This window comes from Schistocerca serialis, chromosome 4 (genome assembly GCF_023864345.2).
Source record: "Schistocerca serialis cubense isolate TAMUIC-IGC-003099 chromosome 4, iqSchSeri2.2, whole genome shotgun sequence".
Lineage (NCBI taxonomy): Eukaryota > Metazoa > Arthropoda > Insecta > Orthoptera > Acrididae > Schistocerca > Schistocerca serialis.
Genome location: NC_064641.1, coordinates 273908240 through 273930166, shown reverse-complemented (window position 1 = coordinate 273930166; position 21927 = coordinate 273908240). Strand labels below are relative to the sequence as shown.

At 42.1% G+C, this 21927-nt stretch overlaps 1 protein-coding gene across 1 annotated transcript in view; it reads left to right on the top strand.

The window, feature by feature from the left end:
• Positions 1-21927, top strand: part of LOC126474390 (ATP-dependent translocase ABCB1-like) — a 142972-nt gene that overhangs the window by 41422 nt on the left and 79623 nt on the right. Inside the window, exon 8 of the mRNA XM_050101858.1 lies at positions 16310-16480. Coding sequence (XP_049957815.1) covers positions 16310-16480 — 171 coding nt within the window. The remainder of the gene's footprint in view (positions 1-16309; positions 16481-21927) is intronic.

The following is a 21927-nucleotide window of genomic DNA, read 5'->3' as shown; positions in this document are numbered from 1 at the left end:
TCCTTGGGTAACAGAAGAGATACTGAATTTAATTGATGAAAGGAGAAAATACAAAAATGCAGCAAGTGAAGCAGGCAAAAAGGAATACAAACGTCTCAAAAATGAGATCGACAGGAAGTGCAAAATAGCTAAGCACGGACGGCTAGAGGACAAATGTAAGGATGTAGAGGCTTATCTCACTAGGGGTAAGGTAGATACTGCCTACAGGAAAATTAAAGAGACCTTTGGAGAAAGGAGAACCACTTGCATGAATATCAAGAACTTTGATGGAAACGCAGTTCTAAGCAAAGAAGGGAAAGCAGAAAGGTGGAAGGAGTATATAGAGGGTCTATACAAGGGCGATGTACTTCAGGACAATATTATGTAAATGGAAGGGGATTTAGATGAAGAAGAAATGGGAGATATGATACTGCGTGAAGAGTTTGACAGAGCACTGAAAGACGTGAGTCGAAACAAGGCCCCCGGAGTAGACAACATTCCATTAGAACTACTGACAGGCTTGGGAGAGCCAGTCCTGACAAAACTCTACCATCTGGTGAGCAAGACATATGAGACAGGCGAAATACCATCAGACTTCAAGAAGAATACAATAATTCAAATTCCGAATTCTTTACAGACGAATGGAAAAACTGATACATCTACATCTACATCTACATCTATACTCCGCGAGCCACCTTACGGTGTGTGGCAGAGGGTACTTATTGTACCACTATCTGATCCCCCCTTCCCTGTTCCATTCACGAATTGTGCGTGGGAAGAACGACTGCTTGTAAGTCTCCGTATTTGCTCTAATTTCTCGGATCTTTTCGTTGTGATCATTACGCGAGATATATGTGGGCGGTAGTAATATGTTGCCCATCTCTTCCCGGAATGTGCTCTCTCGTAATTTCGATAATAAACCTCTCCGTATTGCGTAACGCCTTTCTTGAAGTGTCCGCCACTGGAGCTTGTTCAGCATCTCCGTAACGCTCTCGCGCTGACTAAATGTCCCCATGACGAATCGCGCTGCTTTTCGCTGGATCATGTCTATCTCTTCTATTAATCCAACCTGGTAAGGGTCCCATACTGATGAGCAATACTCAAGAATCGGACGAACAAGCGTTTTGTAAGCTACTTCTTTCGTCGATGAGTCACATTTTCTTAGAATTCTTCCTATGAATCTCAACCTGGCGCCTGCTTTTCCCACTATTTGTTTTATGTGATCATTCCACTTCAGATCGCTCCGGATAGTAACTCCTAAGTATTTTACGGTCGTTACCGCTTCCAATGATTTACCACCTATGGCATAATCGTACTGGAATGGACTTCTGCCCCTATGTATGCGCATTATATTACATTTATCTACGTTTAGGGAAAGCTGCCAGCTGTCGCACCATGCATTAATCCTCTGCAGGTCCTCCTGGAGTACGTACGAGTCTTCTGATGTTGCTACTTTCTTGTAGACAACCGTGTCATCTGCAAATAGCCTCACGGAGCTACCGATGTTGTCAACTAAGTCATTTATGTATATTGTAAACAATAAAGGTCCTATCACGCTTCCCTGCGGTACTCCCGAAATTACCTCTACATCTGCAGATTTTGAACCGTTAAGAATGACATGTTGTGTTCTTTCTTCTAGGAAATCCTGAATCCAATCACAAACCTGGTCCGATATTCCGTAAGCTCGTATTTTTTTCACTAAACGTAAGTGCGGAACCGTATCAAATGCCTTCCTGAAGTCCAGGAATACGGCATCAATCTGCTCGCCAGTGTCTACGGCATTGTGAATTTCTTGGGCAAATAGGGCGAGCTGAGTTTCACATGATCTCTGTTTGCGGAATCCATGTTGGTTATGATGAAGGAGATTTGTATTATCTAAGAACGTCATAATACGAGAACACAAAACATGTTCCATTATTCTACAACAGATTGACGTAAGCGAAATAGGCCTATAATTATTCGCATCTGATTTATGACCCTTCTTGAAAATGGGAACGACCTGCGCTTTCTTCCAGTCGCTAGGTACTTTACGTTCTTCCAGCGATCTACGATAAATTGCTGATAGAAAGGGGGCAAGTTCTTTAGCATAATCACTGTAGAATCTTAAGGGTATCTCGTCTGGTCCGGATGCTTTTCCGCTACTAAGTGATAGCAGTTGTTTTTCAATTCCGGTATCGTTTATTTCAATATTTTCCATTTTGGCGTCCGTGCGACGGCTGAAGTCAGGGACCGTGTTACGATTTTCCGCAGTGAAACAGTTTCGGACCACTGAATTCAGTATTTCTGCCTTTCTTCGGTCGTCCTCTGTTTCGGTGCCATCGTGGTCAACGAGTGACTGAATAGGGGATTTAGATCCGCTTACCGATTTTACATATGACCAAAACTTTTTAGGGTTCTTGTTTAGATTGTTTGCCAATGTTTTATGTTCGAATTCGTTGAATGCTTCTCTCATTGCTCTCTTTACGCTCTTTTTCGCTTCGTTCAGCTTTTCCTTATCAGCTATGATTCGACTACTCTTAAACCTATGATGAAGCTTTCTTTGTTTCCGTAGTACCTTTCGTACATGATTGTTATACCACGGTGGATCTTTCCCCTCGCTTTGGACCTTAGTCGGTACGAACTTATCTAAGGCGTACTGGACGATGTTTCTGAATTTTTTCCATTTTTGTTCCACATCCTCTTCCTCAGAAATGAACGTTTGATGGTGGTCACTCAGATATTCTGCGATTTGTGCCCTATCACTCTTGTTAAGCAAATATATTTTCCTTCCTTTCTTGGCATTTCTTATTACACTTGTAGTCATTGATGCAACCACTGACTTATGATCACTGATACCCTCTTCTACATTCACGGAGTCGAAAAGTTCCGGTCTATTTGTTGCTATGAGGTCTAAAACGTTAGCTTCACGAGTTGGTTCTCTAACTATCTGCTCGAAGTAATTCTCGGACAAGGCAGTCAGGATAATGTCACAAGAGTCTCTGTCCCTGGCTCCAGTTCTGATTGTGTGACTATCCCATTCTATACCTGGTAGATTGAAGTCTCCCCCCTATTACAATAGTATGATCACGAAACTTCTTCACGACGTTCTGCAGGTTCTCTCTGAGGCGCTCAACTACTACGGTTGCTGATGCAGGTGGTCTATAGAAGCATCCGACTATCATATCTGACCCACCTTTGATACTTAACTTAACCCAGATTATTTCACATTCGCATTCGCTAATAACTTCACTGGATATTATTGAATTCTTTACTGCTATAAATACTCCTCCACCATTGGCGTTTATCCTATCCTTGCGGTATATATTCCATTCTGTGTCTAGGATTTCGTTACTGTTCACTTCCGGTTTTAACCAACTTTCCGTTCCTAATACTATATGCGCACTATTTCCTTTAATAAGAGATACTAATTCAGGAACCTTGCCCTGGATACTCCTGCAGTTTACCAATATTACGTTAACTTTTCCTGTTTTTGGTCTCTGAGGACGGACGTTCTTTATCAACGATGATAATGTCCTCTCTGGTAAGCCGTCAGGTATTTTATCGTTTCGCCCAAGGGGGGGTCCCTCTAACCTAAAAAAACCCCCGTGTGCACGCCACACGTACTCTGCTACCCTAGTAGCTGCTTCCGGTGTGTAGTGCACGCCTGACCTGTCTAGGGGGGCCCTACAGTTCTCCACCCAATAACGGAGGTCGATGAATTTGCAACCATTATAGTCGCAGAGTCGTCTGAGCCTCTGGTTTAGACCCTCCACACGGCTCCAAACCAGAGGACCGCGATCGACTCTGGGCACTATGCTGCAGATATTAAGCTCAGCTTGCACTCCGCGTGCGATGCTGGTTGTCTTCACCAAATCAGCCAGCCGCCGGAAGGAACCAAGGATGGCCTCAGAACCCAAGCGGCAGGCGTCATTCGTTCCGACATGTGCTACTATCTGCAGCCGGTCACACCCAGTGCGTTCAATAGCTGCCGGAAGGGCCTCCTCCACATTACGGACGAGACCCCCCGGCAAGCACACCGAGTGCACACTGGCATTCTTCCCCGACCTACCCGCTATTTTCCTAAGGGGCTCCATAACCCGCCTAACGTTGGAGCTCCCTATAACTAATAGGCCCGCCCTCTGTGACTGTCGGGACCTTGCCGGAGAATCGGCCACTGGCCCAACAGGCGAGGCATCCTGTGGTGGCTCGGAAACGATGTCATCACCACTAGGAAGCACCCCGTACCTGTTGGAAAGGGGTAAGGCAGCTGCCACGCGGCCAGATCCCACCTTCGCCTTTCGGCCAGGCACGCGCGAGCCCACCACTGTCCGCCATTCACCCTGGAGTGATGGCTGACCGGTAAGATGCTCACTGCCGGAAGACGCAGCGACATCAGGGGTTCCATGTGATTCCAAGGCCACCGAAGTAGGCATAGGTCTCACCACAGTTGCCCCAACGCCACTACGAGCCGACGCCTGCGCCTCGAGCTCGATGAGCCTAACAGACAAAGCCTCCACCTGCCCCCGAAGAGTGGCCAATTCTCCTTGCGTCCGCTCACAACAACCACAGTCCCTATACATGACTATGTTTACCCTACTCTATACGGTGACAAATTCCCAAGATAATCTTCTGATGAGCTACTCTGATAATCAAGAAACACTCACTGAAATACGAGACGCGAGAACTACGCTAGGTTTTCCCAGAAAAACTATTTAAAAGCTAAGCGCAGCAAATAAGTACAAAAACGCTTTATACAAACAGTACTCGCTGCTGCTGGTGCTCTCGCTCTGGCTGTCACAAGACAACTGCTGATTCAAGTGACTAGTGGCTAACGGCCGCGAAACAAACAAAAGACGGTTTTAGGGCGCTTTCTGTTCTAAACGATCAAGAAAACACTAAGAAATCTAACACGAAAACTACGTAAAGTTTTATCAAGAACTGTTAGTTACTATGCAGAGCAGATAAACACAAATAGAATCCCTTCCTTAGTGGAAGATCGTAAACAAAATGCAAAATAAACGCTTTATACAAACAGTACTCGCTGCTGCTGGTGCTCTCGCTCTGGCTGTCACAAGACAACTGCTGATTCAAGTGACTAGTGGCTAACGGCCGCGAAACAAACAAAAGACGGTTTTAGGGCGCTTTCTGTTCTAAACGATCAAGAAAACACTAAGAAATCTAACACGAAAACTACGTAAAGTTTTATCAAGAGCTGTTAGTTACTATGCAGAGCAGATAAACACAAATAGAATCCCTTCCTTAGTGGAAGGTCGTAAACAAAATGCAAAATAAACGCTTTATACAAACAGTACTCGCTGCTGCTGGTGCTCTCGCTCTGGCTGTCACAAGACAACTGCTGATTCAAGTGACTAGTGGCTAACGGCCGCGAAACAAACAAAAGACGGTTTTAGGGCGCTTTCTGTTCTAAACGATCAAGAAAACACTAAGAAATCTAACACGAAAACTACGTAATGTTTTATCAAGAACTGTTAGTTACTATGCAGAGCAGATAAACACAAATAGAAGCCGACCTCGGGGAAGATCAGTTTGGATTCCGCAGAAATATGGGAACACGTGAGGCAATACTGACCCTACGACGTATCTTAGAAGAAAGATTAAGAAAAGGCAAACCTACGTTTCTAGCATTTGTAGACTTAGAGAACGCTTTTGACAGTGTTGACTGGAATACTCTCTTTCAAATTCTGAATGTGGCAGGGGTAAAATACAGGGAGCGAAAGGCTACTTACAATTTGTACAGAAAGCAGATGGCAGTTAAAAGAGTAGAGGGGTATGAAAGGGAAGCAGTGGTTGGGAAGGGAGTGAGACAGGGTTTTAGCCTATCCCCGATGTTATTCAATCTGTATATTGAGCAATCAATAAAGGAAACAAAAGAAAAGTTCGGAGTAGGTATTAAAATCCATGGAGAAGAAATAAAAACTTTGAGGTTCCCCGATGACATTGTAATTCTGTCAGAGACAGCAAAGGACTTGGAAGAGCAGTTGAACGGAATGGACAGTGTCTTGAAATGAGGATATAAGATGAACATCAACAAAAGCAAAATGAGGATATTGGAATGTAGTCGAATTAAGTCGGGTGATGCTGAGGGAATTAGATTAGAAAATGAGTTACTTAAAGTAGTTAAGGAGTTTTGCTACTTGGGGAGCAAAATAACTGATGATGGTCGAAGTAGAGAGGATATAAAATGTAGACTGGCAATGGCAAGGAAAGCATTTCTGAAGAAGAGAAATTTGTTAACATCGAGTATAGATTTAAATGTCAGGAAGTCGTTTCTGAAAGTATTTGTATGGAGTGTAGCCATGTATGAAAGTGAAACTTGGACGATAAATAGTTTAGATAAGAAGAGAATAGAAGCTTTCGAAATGTGGTGCTACAGAAAAATGCTGAAGATTAAATGGGTAGATAGCATAACTAATGAGGGGGTATTGAACAGAATTGGGGAGAAGAGGAGCTTGTGGCACAACTTGACTAAAAGAAGGGATTGGTTGGTAGAACATGTTCTGAGACATCGAGGGATCACCAATTTAGTATTGGAGTGCAGCGTGGAAGGTAGAAATCGTAGAGGGAGACCAAGAGATGAATACACTAAGCAGATTCAGAAGGATGTAGGCTGCAGTAGGTATTGGGAGATGAAGAAGCTTGCACAGGATAGAGTAGCATGGAGAGCTGCATCAAACCAGTCTCAGGACTGAAGACAACAGCAGCAACAACAACAACAATAACAATAACAACATGGTGTATGTTATGAACAAAGGTTCAGAGTGTGACAATATAACGTGTTTTTTCTACGCAGACTCATTTGCTCAAATTTGTTTGACTTTTGCCTTGGCTGCTCTTAATTATTAGTACTGATTTGGTTTTCAAGAGATTCAGGGACCTGAGAACGGGAAACGTTAACTGTGGACAGAAAATAGAATATAACCTATATTCAGGTACCTGGAGCAAGGTGCAATCAGGTAAAGACCTGGTTCATATAAGTAGTACAGGAATAAAGCCTGATTTACCTTGTCTTGCATTTTCTTACAGGAGGTTGCTCTTTGCCTGTCAATTTATCATTTTTAGAGACAACCTTGGGATAAAGTTGTTTAGCAGAATCATCTGTTATCCACAAAGACTCTATACTAAGGTAACCCTGTGCTGTCCCGAGGAATAATCTTGGCCCAGAAAGGGGCAGTTAGACAGCCATGCGATGCCAGTTCACGAACTTCTCTAAGGCTGGCGTTCTGACGTCTCGGGATTGGTTCAAATGGCTCTGAGCACTACGGGACTTAACTTCTAAGGTCATCAGTTCCCTAGAACTTAGAACTAAGTAAACCTGACTAGCCTAAGGACATCACACACATCCATGCCCGAGGCAGAATTCGAACCTGCGACCGTAGCTTTCGCGCGGTTCCAGACTGTAGCGCCTAGAACAGCTCGGCCACCCCGGCCGGCCTCTCGGGATTCTAACTCTGCCATTCCTGTACATTTACTCCACGAGATTTGTTTTTAATAATATCGACTCATTCAGAAGAAACTTCCACATTCATTACGTGAACAGTAGATAGGAAAACGCTTTGTACATGGATAACACTTTACCATACCTCCTCACTACTCTGTACGTCGCGATCTATTATGTCACTAAATTTTGACGTTTACAGTTTTACTAATGGTTTGTTTAGGCAGACGGACACTAAGTTTTAATTTACCTCCGAATTATATCACAACTAGTATACAAAAGAATGCCGATTGTGAAACTATTCTGTAAGCTCACACGAAGCTGAAAATTTCGATCAGCACATTAAATTTGTTCTCTGACTGTTTCAGGAGATAACTGTTTCTTGTAATCAGTACTTCACTACAATATTGATTTTGTTCCTCACTGTGTGACACTAATTTGCAAAAAAATCACCCCTCACATTAACTATTGCGAAAATAATTAGGATGGTTATGAATAAAGGTACATGTACAGTTAACACTGAAATAAACCTGCAGACCTACTTTCTTTCCATAGCTATTCTATTTGTGCAAATACGTCTAGATGAATATATTTTAGTCAGGCCGCAAAACAATGAAATGCTAAATAAAATTTAGGCATATCTTGAATGTTCATTAAATGATACTAGCACATTCATTTTATTTTCATATTAACGACTAATTATTTTATGAAAGTAAAATTCCATTTCAATGTTGCGTAATAGTTTACTTGAAACCATTCTATCGTTACTCCATTGATAAAGTCTTTTTGAAGCAAATACTAGTCCCGGACAATGTTTGTTAGGAAAAATGGCAGATTTGTCATTACGACTATGACGGTAGGTTGTATTTTACGAATCAGGCCCGGATACAGTCGAGGTGACTTAACTTGAATCAATAACGCTGCACGTGCAAACTGAATTCTGTCCTTACATTTAAAAAGAACACACAGTAAATATTGAGTAACAAGTTTTACCGTTTCTGGAGAATAAAGTACTTTGCCTGTAGGCGACGATGCGAAGCGATGAGTCGGCACTGCTTAAAAATAGCCTCAGTGTTTATTAGCTCAGACATGGCTCTTCTTCCGGTTACCAATTGCCGTGAAGCACTATAGACTTATTCCCCGTCTTTACATACAGATTTAATTTTCTTGTGAGGCTCTAGCTCCTTGGACTTGGGGAGAGCGGTATGCGTACGGCCTGATGCCTTACGAAAGACAGGTAATTTGTTCGCAGTTGCGGTACTCTCAACGCGATCTCCATCTTTTCTACTGGCGTGCTTTTGTCTCCCTAACGTAAGGGCACTTACCTCCAGCTTTTCCTATCGTGCTGTTACAATTCTAACCACATACCTGGCGTCCCTCCTAAGGGTCGTCACGCGCATTTCCTCTGATGATTCGGCAGATATTTGCAATTTCGATTTAGCAATGTGTATGTGGAGCCAGCCCAAAGGAGTACTGCTCGTCACGTCATTGATGGGACGCCCAGTGTCCACGGAGAACGTCGGATTATTTCCCGTTATAAACAAAACGATATTTAATGCGGAGTTTTAGGTGCACATTCGATACTGTGGTCTGAAATTAGCCTAGTGCGATAATTATTCTGCCGAAATTTATTAATAGCGACGGTAAAACACCAAGAATAACTGATACTCCAGCAGCGACTGAGCAGCGCTTCTGTATGGCGGAAGCAGTCAGCGCGGGCCAGGGTGGTGCTGTCGCTGAAGGAGTCCTGGTTATTCTTCGTGCTTTACTCTCCCTCTTAATACATTTCGACAGAATAATTATCGCACTAGGCTTATTTCAGACCACTCTATAGAATGGGCACGTAAAACCCAGCTTTAAAATCATTTTGTATGTAACTGGAAACAAACTGACGCTTTCCGTGGATACTGTGTGTGGCATGAAAGACATGATGGCCAATATTTGTTTTGCATGAAATGTATTCGTAGTTGCGAATATGTACACCTATCAGCTGTATAAATGAATAATGATAGTGAAAATTTGTGCCGTACCGGGCCTCAACCCGGATTACCCACTTACCGCGAGCGGTAGCGGAGCACGCTTCACGGCCACACCCAAATTGCATGCAATTTCGAAGGAACATTGCGTGGTGCTTGCTAACAGAACAGGCACAGCGATATGGTATAGTATTTGTTTGGGTTGACTTCAGTTAACATTCCAAAAACGAAACGCAAATATCTGCCGAAACATCAGAGAAAATGCGCCTGGCGACACGCAGAACGGGCACCCGCTATTTGGAGCGGTAAAGTAAATACTAATTTTTAACAGTATGCATTCAACGAATAAAAATTGTCCATATTCATTACAAAACCAGTATTGAACGTAAATAGTGAGAAAATATGCATAAAACAAAAAACTTGATAAACAAAAAGCTGAAACTTGTGAATGACATTGTGCTACCAAGCGGCACCTCTGCTATGGAGCGCTAGCTGTGTGTGGTCGTATGTGGATGCAGAGTGCTGGACCCGCAGCGGGCGAGGCAGTCAGTCGGTGCGGGCTCGTGAAAGAACTCACCTGAGGACGAAGTTACCGTTGCCTATGGTTGGCTATTTGGTCCAGCACACATGCACAGCAATGGATTCTGCGTCTGAAATGAACTCTGCTCGGTGTTCCGTTGCACGGTGGCATTGCAATTTGGATTAACGCCCAGCTTGAATGGATTGCATGTGTTGGCGACAAGTGTGAATCGAGTCTGAATACTGCTTTGCTAGAAGGGCAAATAATTTTGAATAATTAAACAATACTCCATCCTAGATTCTGTCATTTCTGTTAACTAAAGTGTTTCGGATAAAACCAGACTGGTTGTACAGTGCACTGCTTCATAAGACAGACGTCTTACGTCAACTCTTGTTGTTATGTCCGAACGCATGTAGCCTGGTCAGCTAGAATAGTTCTACTGCTAAGTTTACTAGAGAGAAATTCAGTTGGTTCTGTAGCACGTGCCACTGTGGCTGTGTTTGGTAATAAGGTGCCTCCCGTGTGTGTATACGTGGCACCACTACACTGGAAAGCTTACCGTCCATTGTATTTACTGGTTGAATATTCTGGCCTGTACTTATGTTCAGGGACAGTACTGCAGTATATGTTATCCTTAGGTCACAGATTGTACTATACTTTTAATTTTTTTGTAATATTTGGTATGTTCGTTGGATGCCTTACGTGAATCTAAGTAATAGAGATTTTAAGTTAATTACTGAGTTCTATACTGAGTTTTGGTATAAGGTCTATGCGACACTGTGTAAACAGAACCTTGTGTAATCAGGTTGTCATTTACTTAAGGTTATTGGGTAGTTAACATTCATCTTAACATAAATTCCCGCTCAGGGTGCCCATATGGTAAGGAGGTGAAGGTCATTTAAGCTAACTGATTCGATTCTGTGTAATTTGTTGTACCGCCAAAGGCAAATATTGTTCTCTTTTCAGATAAGCAAAATCTCTTTGTATATAACTTGTATTTAGTGGCCCCGTCTGAAACTAAAGCGATATCCTGTGGCTGCAACGGCCTCGCTCCACATCATTCTTTATTAGTGTACTGAGCGGCCCATTGGAAATTGTCTGTGACGTCTCGTCAGCAGGCCAGCCGGTCACGTAATGAAAACTAAATTTCCTTTAAATGCATAATTGTCTAATGTAACTTATTAATTAACTGCTTGCATGAAAATATTAGTTCACTGCTTTACCTGTTTAATCTGTTTTATGAATTTAGGTAATAAAGCCTCCACTCATTTAACGCAGAACCCGCTCCAAACCGACCTGTGTTACACCATGAAGCGCCCGAGTCACCACTTCCTTAAGTACTTTTCACAAAGGTGTGCACTATAGCAGGTTTCATCTTGAACAGACTTCCAGAAAAACCGAAAAAAGTTCAGTGGTGAGCCTCAAGTCTTCAACTTTAAATAGAAAGATATCCTTACCGTAAACTCCCATGCACGAGTTCCACACGATAGTTGAGAACTTCCTGCTGTAGTCAGAATAAAATTTTCATTTTGCTGCAGAGTGTGTGCTGGAATAAAACTTTGATTAATAAGGCCATATTTTTGCGATAAATGTCAGTAAGACAAAGTCCTCCACCTACTGATATGCCTTTTCCAGATGCATCTACATATTTGACTCATGATGTTTTTTGCAATTGCCTCGGGAATCGACAGGACTTGTCCTACGTTCACTGCTTTAGACAGAATAGCACAATTGATTAATGTTTTCCATAATATTCAGATTCGTAATTTAATCTAACATTTAAGCCCCTCGAATATAGTTCGCCATTTTCCTCCACGTAAAAGTTGTCGTTTGAGATGAAAGTCACTTCTATTGCCGTATGATGGTCAACCAACTTTATCCTTTACAACTGTATGCTGTTAAAACAGTTGAGGCTGAAGAATGAACTCTTCTAGTCATTTATTTTAGCTCCTGTCGCGCTACAATAAAGGAGTACAGTTTCTGTGAGACGTTTAACGTCTTCCCTACTTCGTATGACAACTCCTACGTCATCAGCGTACGCGTTGGCGGCTGTACTCGTCACTAATATTTGAATGCTCTCTTAGTTATCAAGAATCTGCAACAGCGGTTCTAATGCAGCTATATAAAGTAACATTGATAATGGGTACGCCACTGATAATTCTAATTGGTTGGATGTGGTGTCAATTCATTCAGATTTTCATTTTGATACCTTTCACGATGTTGTTCAAAATGCCCACGTAATTTTCATTAAAACCCATATGCTTTATCAAAGTAAATAAATACTGGTGTTTGATCCTGTCGAAAGCTTTGACAAAATCTATAAAAAGGAGTCCTGCTTTTGCTATGATCTTGGAAAATATTCTTGTAGTATCTCGATGCGCACTCAGTGTCTTGAAAATACTTCGACCAGGAAGGCGTGTCTGATGACATATGATTATCTTCTGCAAGGCTAGTCTAAGTCTTTCTTTCACCGCCCGCGCAACGATTTTATTATCGGCATTCGTAAGACATATGGGTCTCCTTTAGGAAAGGTCTTTGATTTCAATAGTTCTTCCTTTAGGAAGCAAGACAGTTACACCTTCTTTGAATTCTGGAGGAACTGTTTCTCTCTTCATGACGTCATTCACTACTTCCATAAAGGTGTTGCCTATAATGTGCAAATAGCTGCATAAAAGTCTCAGGGCAATCCGTCGGGACATGGTGACTTCTTGACGGGGACACTTTTAATGATGTCCGAAACGCCATCGCACGACATTTCTGTTGTTAGCTCCTATTTTCTTCTTCGTTTATTATATTCTGTAGACCACTTTTCATCAGCAGTTTCCTTACAAAGCGTGGTTCAAACTGACTTTTACCATATAAAACCTTGCAAAACCTACATGCCTCCGTTAAAATATCTTTGTGTTCCGTCAGATCTCCTTTGTCTTCTGTTCTCAGACTCTCGATAAAATTCCTTCTTCTGTTCTTTTCATGTATTATCACATGGAAGAGTGATGTGTTTTCTTCCGGCACAACTGAGGTAACATGCGATTTTATCTCTAGGCCCTCCAGCTGCGTTTAAGACTTACTGGCTTAGCCTTAATCTTCCGTATATTTATTAAAACATCTTGGCTATTCGTAAAGCTCCCACAGACATGTTTAATAAAATTCAATTGTATCTTTCAACCACCTTGCTCTTTCTCTACCATAACCTTTCAAGGCAGATCGTAGCTTCATTTTTGTACATAATGTCCACCAGGTTACAGCATTCGGTAACTTGTAACGCAATCGGAGAGAAGCGTGCAAGCACAGGATATTTGCTCATCTAGATCATTGTTATGCAGCACGTTAATGTTTAGATCCCATGTGGGACAACCCCAGTATATTTTTTGTTTAACTAATCTGATGCTACACGTCACTGCTAAGTGGTCGGGAAAGGCTGCAGGTATCGTTCCGACTGCACTAAGTTTGTGTGCTAAGTTTCTGGTAATATATATTATACCGATCCTGCTTTGCGGCTGTGCAGCGAAATACGTATATTTCACTATCGTAGAGTACTTTAATTCCCACGCATCTTTCCATCCCATATTTGTAATAAGTGCCTCAAGTTTTTTTGAAAGAGTTGAAATTTGAGCTTTGATCTTTCCTGTGTATAACACAGTTCCAGTCGCCGCCAATTAAAGCTTTCAAGAGGTTGTCCTCAAGTAAAAGTACTAAATCACTTTCAAAAAATCGGACTTCTGTTCTCTAACATTGTTCCCTGAGTCAGCATAAACGTTCATTACTTGTACTATTAAAAATCCGACAACTAATACGCCGTCCAGATTCTAAGGAGCTAACGGCTTTCGTGTCTACCTCATCCTTCACGAGGATTATAGTACCACGTCCTTTCTCACGGGAAATATTTAAAAACACTTGGAATTCCAAAACATCCAAGTTTTAATGTTCACTTCTTGAAGTACAGCAAATGTCCGTATCTGATTGATACAAAACGTCTTTTAAAACAGCCATCTTAGTATCATTCTGTATTTTATTGATGTTCTCAGGAGTTACAGCATACGTTTGTTCCAATGACATTTAAAAACATACAGGGAGTGACACACACAGAAGGCAATTTAGCTCCCAACTTCATGTTCCATCCCACTCTGATGTTTGTTGCTTTACTGTCTGCATGTTTTTGTTGCCACTTCCGGAACATCTTCCATTTCCTGGTCAGTCTGAGATTCTACGTCTTCTGCCCAATCGTGTTTATATTCCGACCTGTCATGTCCATGTCGAGTGCCAATTTCTCTTGTAGAGTCGGTTCCTCCCTGACCTGTCATCAACATCGCCATGTCGGTGTCCTATTCTATTGTACGACCTTTTTCACATTCATGCACAACTCTGTGTCTCTTATTGCGGGAGCAGATTCTCTGCCGTCTGGTGCGAGCGTGTTCGTTTCTTATTTTTGGAGATTTCTTGGAAGATGGCGAAATCCTTCTCGTGTGACGTGACGTCATCATCTCGTGTCACTTCTCCCCGTGCAGACAGGTGCATAATCTGCACATTTGCTGTATTCACTTCCTCGCCATGGTTCGAGTCATGGTTACTTCTTATCCCCCTCTTTTCCCTTTCCTTTGTTTCGTTACATATCGTTCGGAATAGCATAATTCCTGTCCTGTTCTTCCTTCGCTGTGTACCATCGGCATGACTGGTTCGATTACATTTCCGGAAATACTCTCCTCATGGGAGAGCCCGTCTGCGTTTTCCTGTTCTTGCGACGATTGCTTACTTTGATGTTAACGAGATAGCGACACAGTACAGTCAATATCGGTAAAGCACGAGGCGCTGCTCACATGAAGTTCAATTGGTCATCATCTGCTTGTCCTGCACGAAAGCAAATTCTTCATTCTTATTCGAGTCCTCTTGCGTCCCGAATTCTGCCGCCTGTCCGGACGGTTTCTGTTCACGAACCTAGCGAGCGGACGTGACAACAGCGTCTGACACTTTCATACTGGTCATAGGGCTTAGACTTGGAGCTCACCGGTACGAAACTGCGACACGCGTCTCCTGTTACATTCAGCGCGAATATGTTCAGTATAATTGCACAACGCGCATGTCCGAGCTTGTCCACCATAAATTACAAGACACGATAGCCGTTTACATTTATAAAAGACGAAATGTGCTTCCTGAGTTCGATTATTGCTTGTCGAACTCCGTTAGGGATAGGGAACATAGATGGTTCCAACCACATTTCTGCACTCGATATGACACTGCCATGGTCTTTCAGAGCGTAATTTATTTTCTCAGCGGTGATCTTAAGCAGAAGATCTAAAACTCTAACTGTACGATTACCCAAGCCAGATAAGGCACAGTAAATAACTACCTGTTCCATCAGAATGATTGAACTTTACGACGCAGCCGCACCTCTTTACAATAGAACAACGTATTTCTGCCGTTTCCTTCATCAGGAGTACAGCATTTTTAAGAAAAAATAAGTGAATGTCCACAATACCATCTGGAAATATTCCTATTTTTTCCTTTAGCCACATTTTGATTTCAGTCGCCTTTGATCTTGCAAAATTACAGTCAATTCCAAATCTAAACTTATCTTTCTTTTGATAATTTGAAATACTCATTATATCTATTCCAAAACAATATGGTGAAGCCCATAAGCCGCCAGAAACTCAGGCTAACACATCCGTTGTTTACACCGGAAGAACGTCCGGGGAGGAGGAGTGGAATATACTGGTCATTCCTTCTAGTAATAGTCCTTATCATATTTCGAGGAATGTGGCGAACAATTGACAGACCACTTTTTCTTTTATTTGACTACTATATTGAATAGTGTTAGTTAGCATAGCTTGAAATTTACTATGCAGTGTTTGTTCGATGTCTCTGTTATAGCGATAATAACAACAAAATGCCGAAAAACGGTTATTTCAAAAACTGGTGACTTTATGAGTCAGGTTAAACTGTAGTTGAAATAAACCGGTGTAACCGAAAAAAGGTTGTTTCAGTGATAACCGCCGTCCCTCCTTTACCTAGCCACAGTGGGGAGTTGGCGATCACGGCCAAGACTGTACATCCCTGAAGCGGAAGAACGGAATATTCGACACTTCTGCATGTCAAGCGATTCTTCACTGCCCAAAACAGCAGACCCTGTCCCTACTACATATATACCGAGCGTGGTGACGCAGTGGTTAGCACACTGAATTTGCATTCGGTAAGACGACAATTCAAATCCCAGTTCGGTTATCCAGATGCAAGTTTTCCTAAATTTCGCTTAACCGCTCCAGGCAAATGTCGGGATGGTTCCTTTAAAAAAGGACAAGGCTGATTTCCTTACCCATCCTCTCGTAGATCCGAGCACGTGCTCCGTAATGGCTGTTAACGGGACGTTAAACTCTTAATCTTCCCGCAGTCCTTTGCTGTACGCAGGGCTACGACACGCTGGTGGGTGAGCGCGGGGCTCAGCTGTCGGGCGGCCAGAAGCAGCGCATCGCCATCGCCAGGGCGCTGGTGCGCCGCCCCAAGATCCTGCTGCTGGACGAGGCCACCTCTGCTCTGGACACCAGCAGCGAGGCCAAGGTGCAGGCCGCGCTGGACAAGGTGAGAGACGAGCAACTCACGCCCACGTCTAATACGGTTATCACGTTACCTCCACATTCTTTGATTTAATACGCACTTACACACACACACACACACACACACACACACATACACGAGATGCCACGTGGTGGAAGAGACTTTTACCATGAGACAAGATGTATATTTCACAGACTTTTTTATGACATTACATGAAGTTCACAATACGCACTTACACACTCAAATACACACACACACACACACACACACACACACACACACACACACGCACGCACACAAGAGTTGACACATGGTGGAAGAGACTCTTTTACCATGACACAAGATGTATATTTCACAGACTTTTTTATGCCATTACATGAAGTTCACAATACGCACTTACACACACACACACACACACACACACACACGAGTTGCCACATGGTGGAAGAGACTCTTTTATCATGAGACAAGATGTATATTTCACAGATTTTTTTATGCCATTACATGAAGTTCACAATACATGTAGCTTAAATAAAAAGGTATCAGGCTTCCGGATTGAATTACTCATGCACCACTCATACGAAGTTCTTAGTTTCTCACGTGATACACCCATTGCACCAGCGATGTTCCCACTGTTGTGTATGTATCAGCAAAATGTCATGAAGCTAAACATACACTGGAACACCGTGCAGACGTAACACTGTTTTGGATCAATTATCACCAACGGAGATTGATTCAAAGTTAATGGAGTTTTACAAGTAGATATCTGATTCATTTTAACACTTAAAAATGGTTAAAATCTTGACTATGGCTGGAGACATCAGCTGTAGAATGCAGTCTTCGTGAGGAAACGACGAAAAACAGCCAAACCAGTTGCAATATTAAGAAAGTATATGAAAACCCCTTCACTTAGGTTTCGATGTCTTTAAAAACGTCTGCTTCAGGAGGATCAATGATTGACAGTGGGTACATAATGTTACGGAGGTACATTAAAAATGTCCCCACGAAGACTTAAAAAAAAGGGTGGGTATGCTCTAACGTCACTGTTCTGATCTTGAAGATAAGTCACACGAAAGACGTTAAAACCGCTACAGCAGATGAAAAGCAAGGAAGTATACGATATGGTTGTGCACGACGCTCGATCGTACATTTCCGCATTTCGTAAGCGTTCAATAAATGTAGATCCAAATCGCAAAGTGATATCTAATGGTTACTTCCTTGTGTAAAATATTCAGTAATTTTTCTGACATACTTGTAACTATTCTGTTCCTTATTTTAGACACATTTAATCTAAGATCGTCCTACACTCCGTCGTACACTTTTTGAAGTTTCATCTGTTGTAGTATTTTTTCTTTATAGTATTCTGTTGTAATATTCATCTTTCACGTGGATCACCTATAGGGTATTTACGACCTGTTCAAATTTAACTTTGCACTTCTTAATTTTAGAAATGTAGCAGTAGTTTGTTTACAAACTTTCGTTAGCATTGCATAAACTTCCACTGGTGTTAAACTTTCAAAAATACACCGTTTTTTATCGGAATGCTTTATAATTGACGCTTGTGAATGAAATGACTAAAAATGTTGTTGGAAGATATCGCACACATGAAATTGCTTCGTAAATCCACTTGCTACTTGACTTGTAGTACTACACGTTGCAGTAGTAACTTTTTATGGAAATGCGACACAATCTTTGTGGCAGGCTAAGAAACTTTCGATTTGCCCTAGTAATGTAGCTTAGAATGAATGTGTTCAGTGTTGGCTTCATGGCAACATATTGTTAAGTATTTTTGGGATCGAATAAGCAAACTTCAGTATATAGAAAAGTAATAAAAACTGGCTGGAGTTAGCACTACAAAAAGGCTTGTGTAAGTTTCTGAAGAATTGATACATTGTCAAATGGACTACAGCGACCGTGAAAATATTAAGATAATAATTGCTTATGTCAAGAGAGCTTGATTACTATAATATTCGCATTACCGGTTTCACTAACTTATTGACATATTCGTAGATCAAAATTAATCGAAAACAGATTCTTCATGACGTCTAAACTTAAGCTGCATTTAAGAAAGCAGAGTCTCGCGGCGATAACACTGAATAGACGCTGTGGCCAAGACGTCCATTTCATTTCGTCGAGGAAGGTTAATGCATTATTTTTTTCTACCTCCATGGTGAACTGGATGCTGCTGTTAATGCCGTTGAGGTATTCCAAGAACTCATCAAGTTTCTCAAGTCCGCGGGGTCAAAGTATCGAAAGAAACTGCTAGGCTTTAATGGTGCCGTCTCTAACGCAGTATCCTCAAAATTCTCGATGAAGCGGTTTGTAGCAGATGGAGATAATGCTGATAACATGCCCCACGAGCTGAGCCAGCTACGCATGGTCTTCAGGAACAACGGCTATAGCGTTCGTCAAAGTAATGAAGTGATTTGAAACAAGAATCACAGTAACACTACCGACGAGCCGCCGGAAAAGAAACTATCTTTCTTGTCTTTTCGTGGCTCCGCGTCGGGCAGTATAAACCGGCTGGCCAAACGAAACAAGGTCAAATCGATCTTCAGGCCTCCGACAAAAATCCATGAGGTACTGAGACCAGTTAAACACGCAGCAGGTTCAGAACTCCTGGGGTCTACAAGATAGGTTGCGAGTGTGGCCAGTCTTACGTCGGACACGAGCAGTTCTAGGCGCTACAGTCTGGAACCGCGCGACCGCTACGGTCGCAGGTTCGAATCCTGCCTCGGGCATGGATGTGTGTGATGTCCTTAGGTTAGTTAGGTTTAAGTAGTTCTAAGGGACTGATGACCTCAGAAGTTAAGTCCCATACTGCTCAGAGTCATTTGGACCATTTTTTCTTAGGTCGGACAAACAATATGCACATTGGAACAACGCAGGAAGGAGCATGAAAGTTTTTACCGCCACCACTACCCCGAGAAATCAACTTCAGCTGAGCATGCTTTAGAAAACGGTCACCGGTTAAAATTCGACGAAACCATTGTAGTGGGTAGCACTAATGACTTCTGGAACTGTGTAATTAAAGAATATATTGAAAAAAATCGCAGATAACGTCCTAAATAGAGACGGCAGCCTGCAGCTCAGCGCAGTGTGGGATCCAGCGATCGCACGGTTGAAACGGGTACATTGAACGCCGAGTCTAAACATTGCCATATATGGTGATGCTGCGACCACCAGTGACCTCACAGCCAGCATATAGGATGTATAAAGGATGTACGGCAGCCCACTAGCAGTCATACCATTTGACAATGGCCAAGGTGCGCTTAGGCGAGAGCTATTGTTATTTTAATCACTTGACGCTGCTGGAAACCCGGGAACGTTTCATTCAATATTATCGCTGGAGACACTACTTTATTACATCTAATTTACGTTTATACATTAGGACGAAACTGTTTTTCGATTAATTTTCATATGTGAAATAGGCAATAAATTTTTGAAACTGGTAATTACTCTATCTTTACGTAATCATTTATTATATAAATATATTCAAGATCGCGTTATTCCATTTGACAACGTTGTTGTTGTGGTCTTCAGTCCTGAGACTGGTTTGATGCAGATCTCCATGCTACTCTATCCTGTGCAAGCCTCTTCATCTCCCAGTACCTACTGCAGCCTACATCTTTCTGAATCTGCTTAGTGTATTCATCTCTTGGTCTCCCTCTACGATTTTTACCCTCCACGCTGTCCTCCAGTACTAAATTGGTGATCCCTTGATGCCTCAGAACATGTCCTTCCAACCGATCACTTCTTCTATTCAAGTAGTTCCACAAGCTCCTCTTCTCCCCAGTTCTATTCAATACCTCCTCATTAGCTACGTGATCTACCCATCTAATCTTCAGCATTCTTCTGTAGCACCACATTTAGAAAGCTTCTATTCTCTTCTTGTCCAAACTATTTATCGTCCATGTTTCACTTCCACACATGGCTACACTCCATACAAATACTTTCAGAAACGACTTCCTGACACTTAAATCAATACTCGATATTAAAAAATTTCTCTTCTTCAGAAACGCTTTCCTTGCCATTGACAGTCTACATTTTATATCCTCTCTACTTCGACATTCATCAGTTATTTTGCTCCCCAAATAGCAAAACCCCTTTACTACTTTATCTTATTTCCAATACCAATTCCCTCAGCATCACCCGACTTAATTCGACTACATCCCATTATCCTCGTTTTGCTTCTGTTGATGTTCATCTTATACCCTCCTTTCAAGACACTGTCCATTCCGTTCAACTGCTCTTCCAAGTCCTTTGCTGTCTCTGACAGAATTACAATGTCATCGGCGAACCTCAAAGTTTTTATTTCTTCTCCATGGATTTTAATACCTATTCCGAATTTTTCTTTCGTTTCTTTTACTGCTTGCTCAATATACCGATTGAACAGCATCGGGGAGAGGCTACAACCCTGTCTCACTCCCTTCCCAACCACTGCTTCCCTTTCACACCCCTCGACTCTTATAATTGCAATCTGCTTTCTGTACAAATTGTAAATAGCCTTTTGCTCCCTGTATTTTACCCCTGCCACCTTCAGAATTTGAAAGAGAGTATTCCAGTCAACACTGTCAAAAGCTTTCTCCAAGTCTACAAATGCTAGAAACGTAGGTTTGCCTTTCCTTAATATTTCTTCTAAGATACGTCGTAGGGTCAGTATTGCCTCACGTGTCCAACATTTCTACGGAATCCAAACCGATCTTCCCCAAGGTCGGCTTCTATCAGTTTTTCTATACGTCTGTAAAGAATTCGCGTTAGTATTTTGCAGCTGTGACTTATTAAACTGATAGTTCGGTAATCCTCACATCTGTCAACACCTGCTTTCTTTGGGATTGGAATTATTATATTCTTCTTGAAGTCTGAGGGAATTTCGCCTGTCTCATACATCTTGCTCAATAGATGGTAGGGTCTTGTCAGGACTGGCTCTCCCAAGCCCGTCAGTAGTTCTACTGGAATGTTGTCTACTCCCGGGCCCTTGTTTCGACTTAGGTCTTTCATTGCTCTGTCAAACTCGTCACGCAGTATCACATCTCCCATTTCATCTTCATCTACATCCCGTTCCATTTCCATTATATTGTCCTGAAGTACATCGCCCTTGTATAGACCCTCTATATACTCCTTCCACCTTTCTGCTTTCCCGTCTTTGCTTAGAACTGCGTTTCCATCAAAGTTCTTGATATTCGTGCAAGTGATTCTCTTTTCTCCAAAGGTCTCTTTAATTTTCCTGTAGGCAGTATCTATCTTACCCCTAGTGAGATAAGCCTCTACATCCTTACATTTGTCCTCTAGCCATCCCTGCTTAGCCATTTTGCACTTCCTGTCGATCTCATTTTTGAGACGTTTGTATTCCTTTTTGCCTTCTTCACTTGCTGCATTTTTGTATTTTCTCCTTTCATCAATTAAATTCAGTATCTCTTCTGTTACCCAAGGATTTCTACTAGTCCTCGTCTTTTTACATACTTGATCCT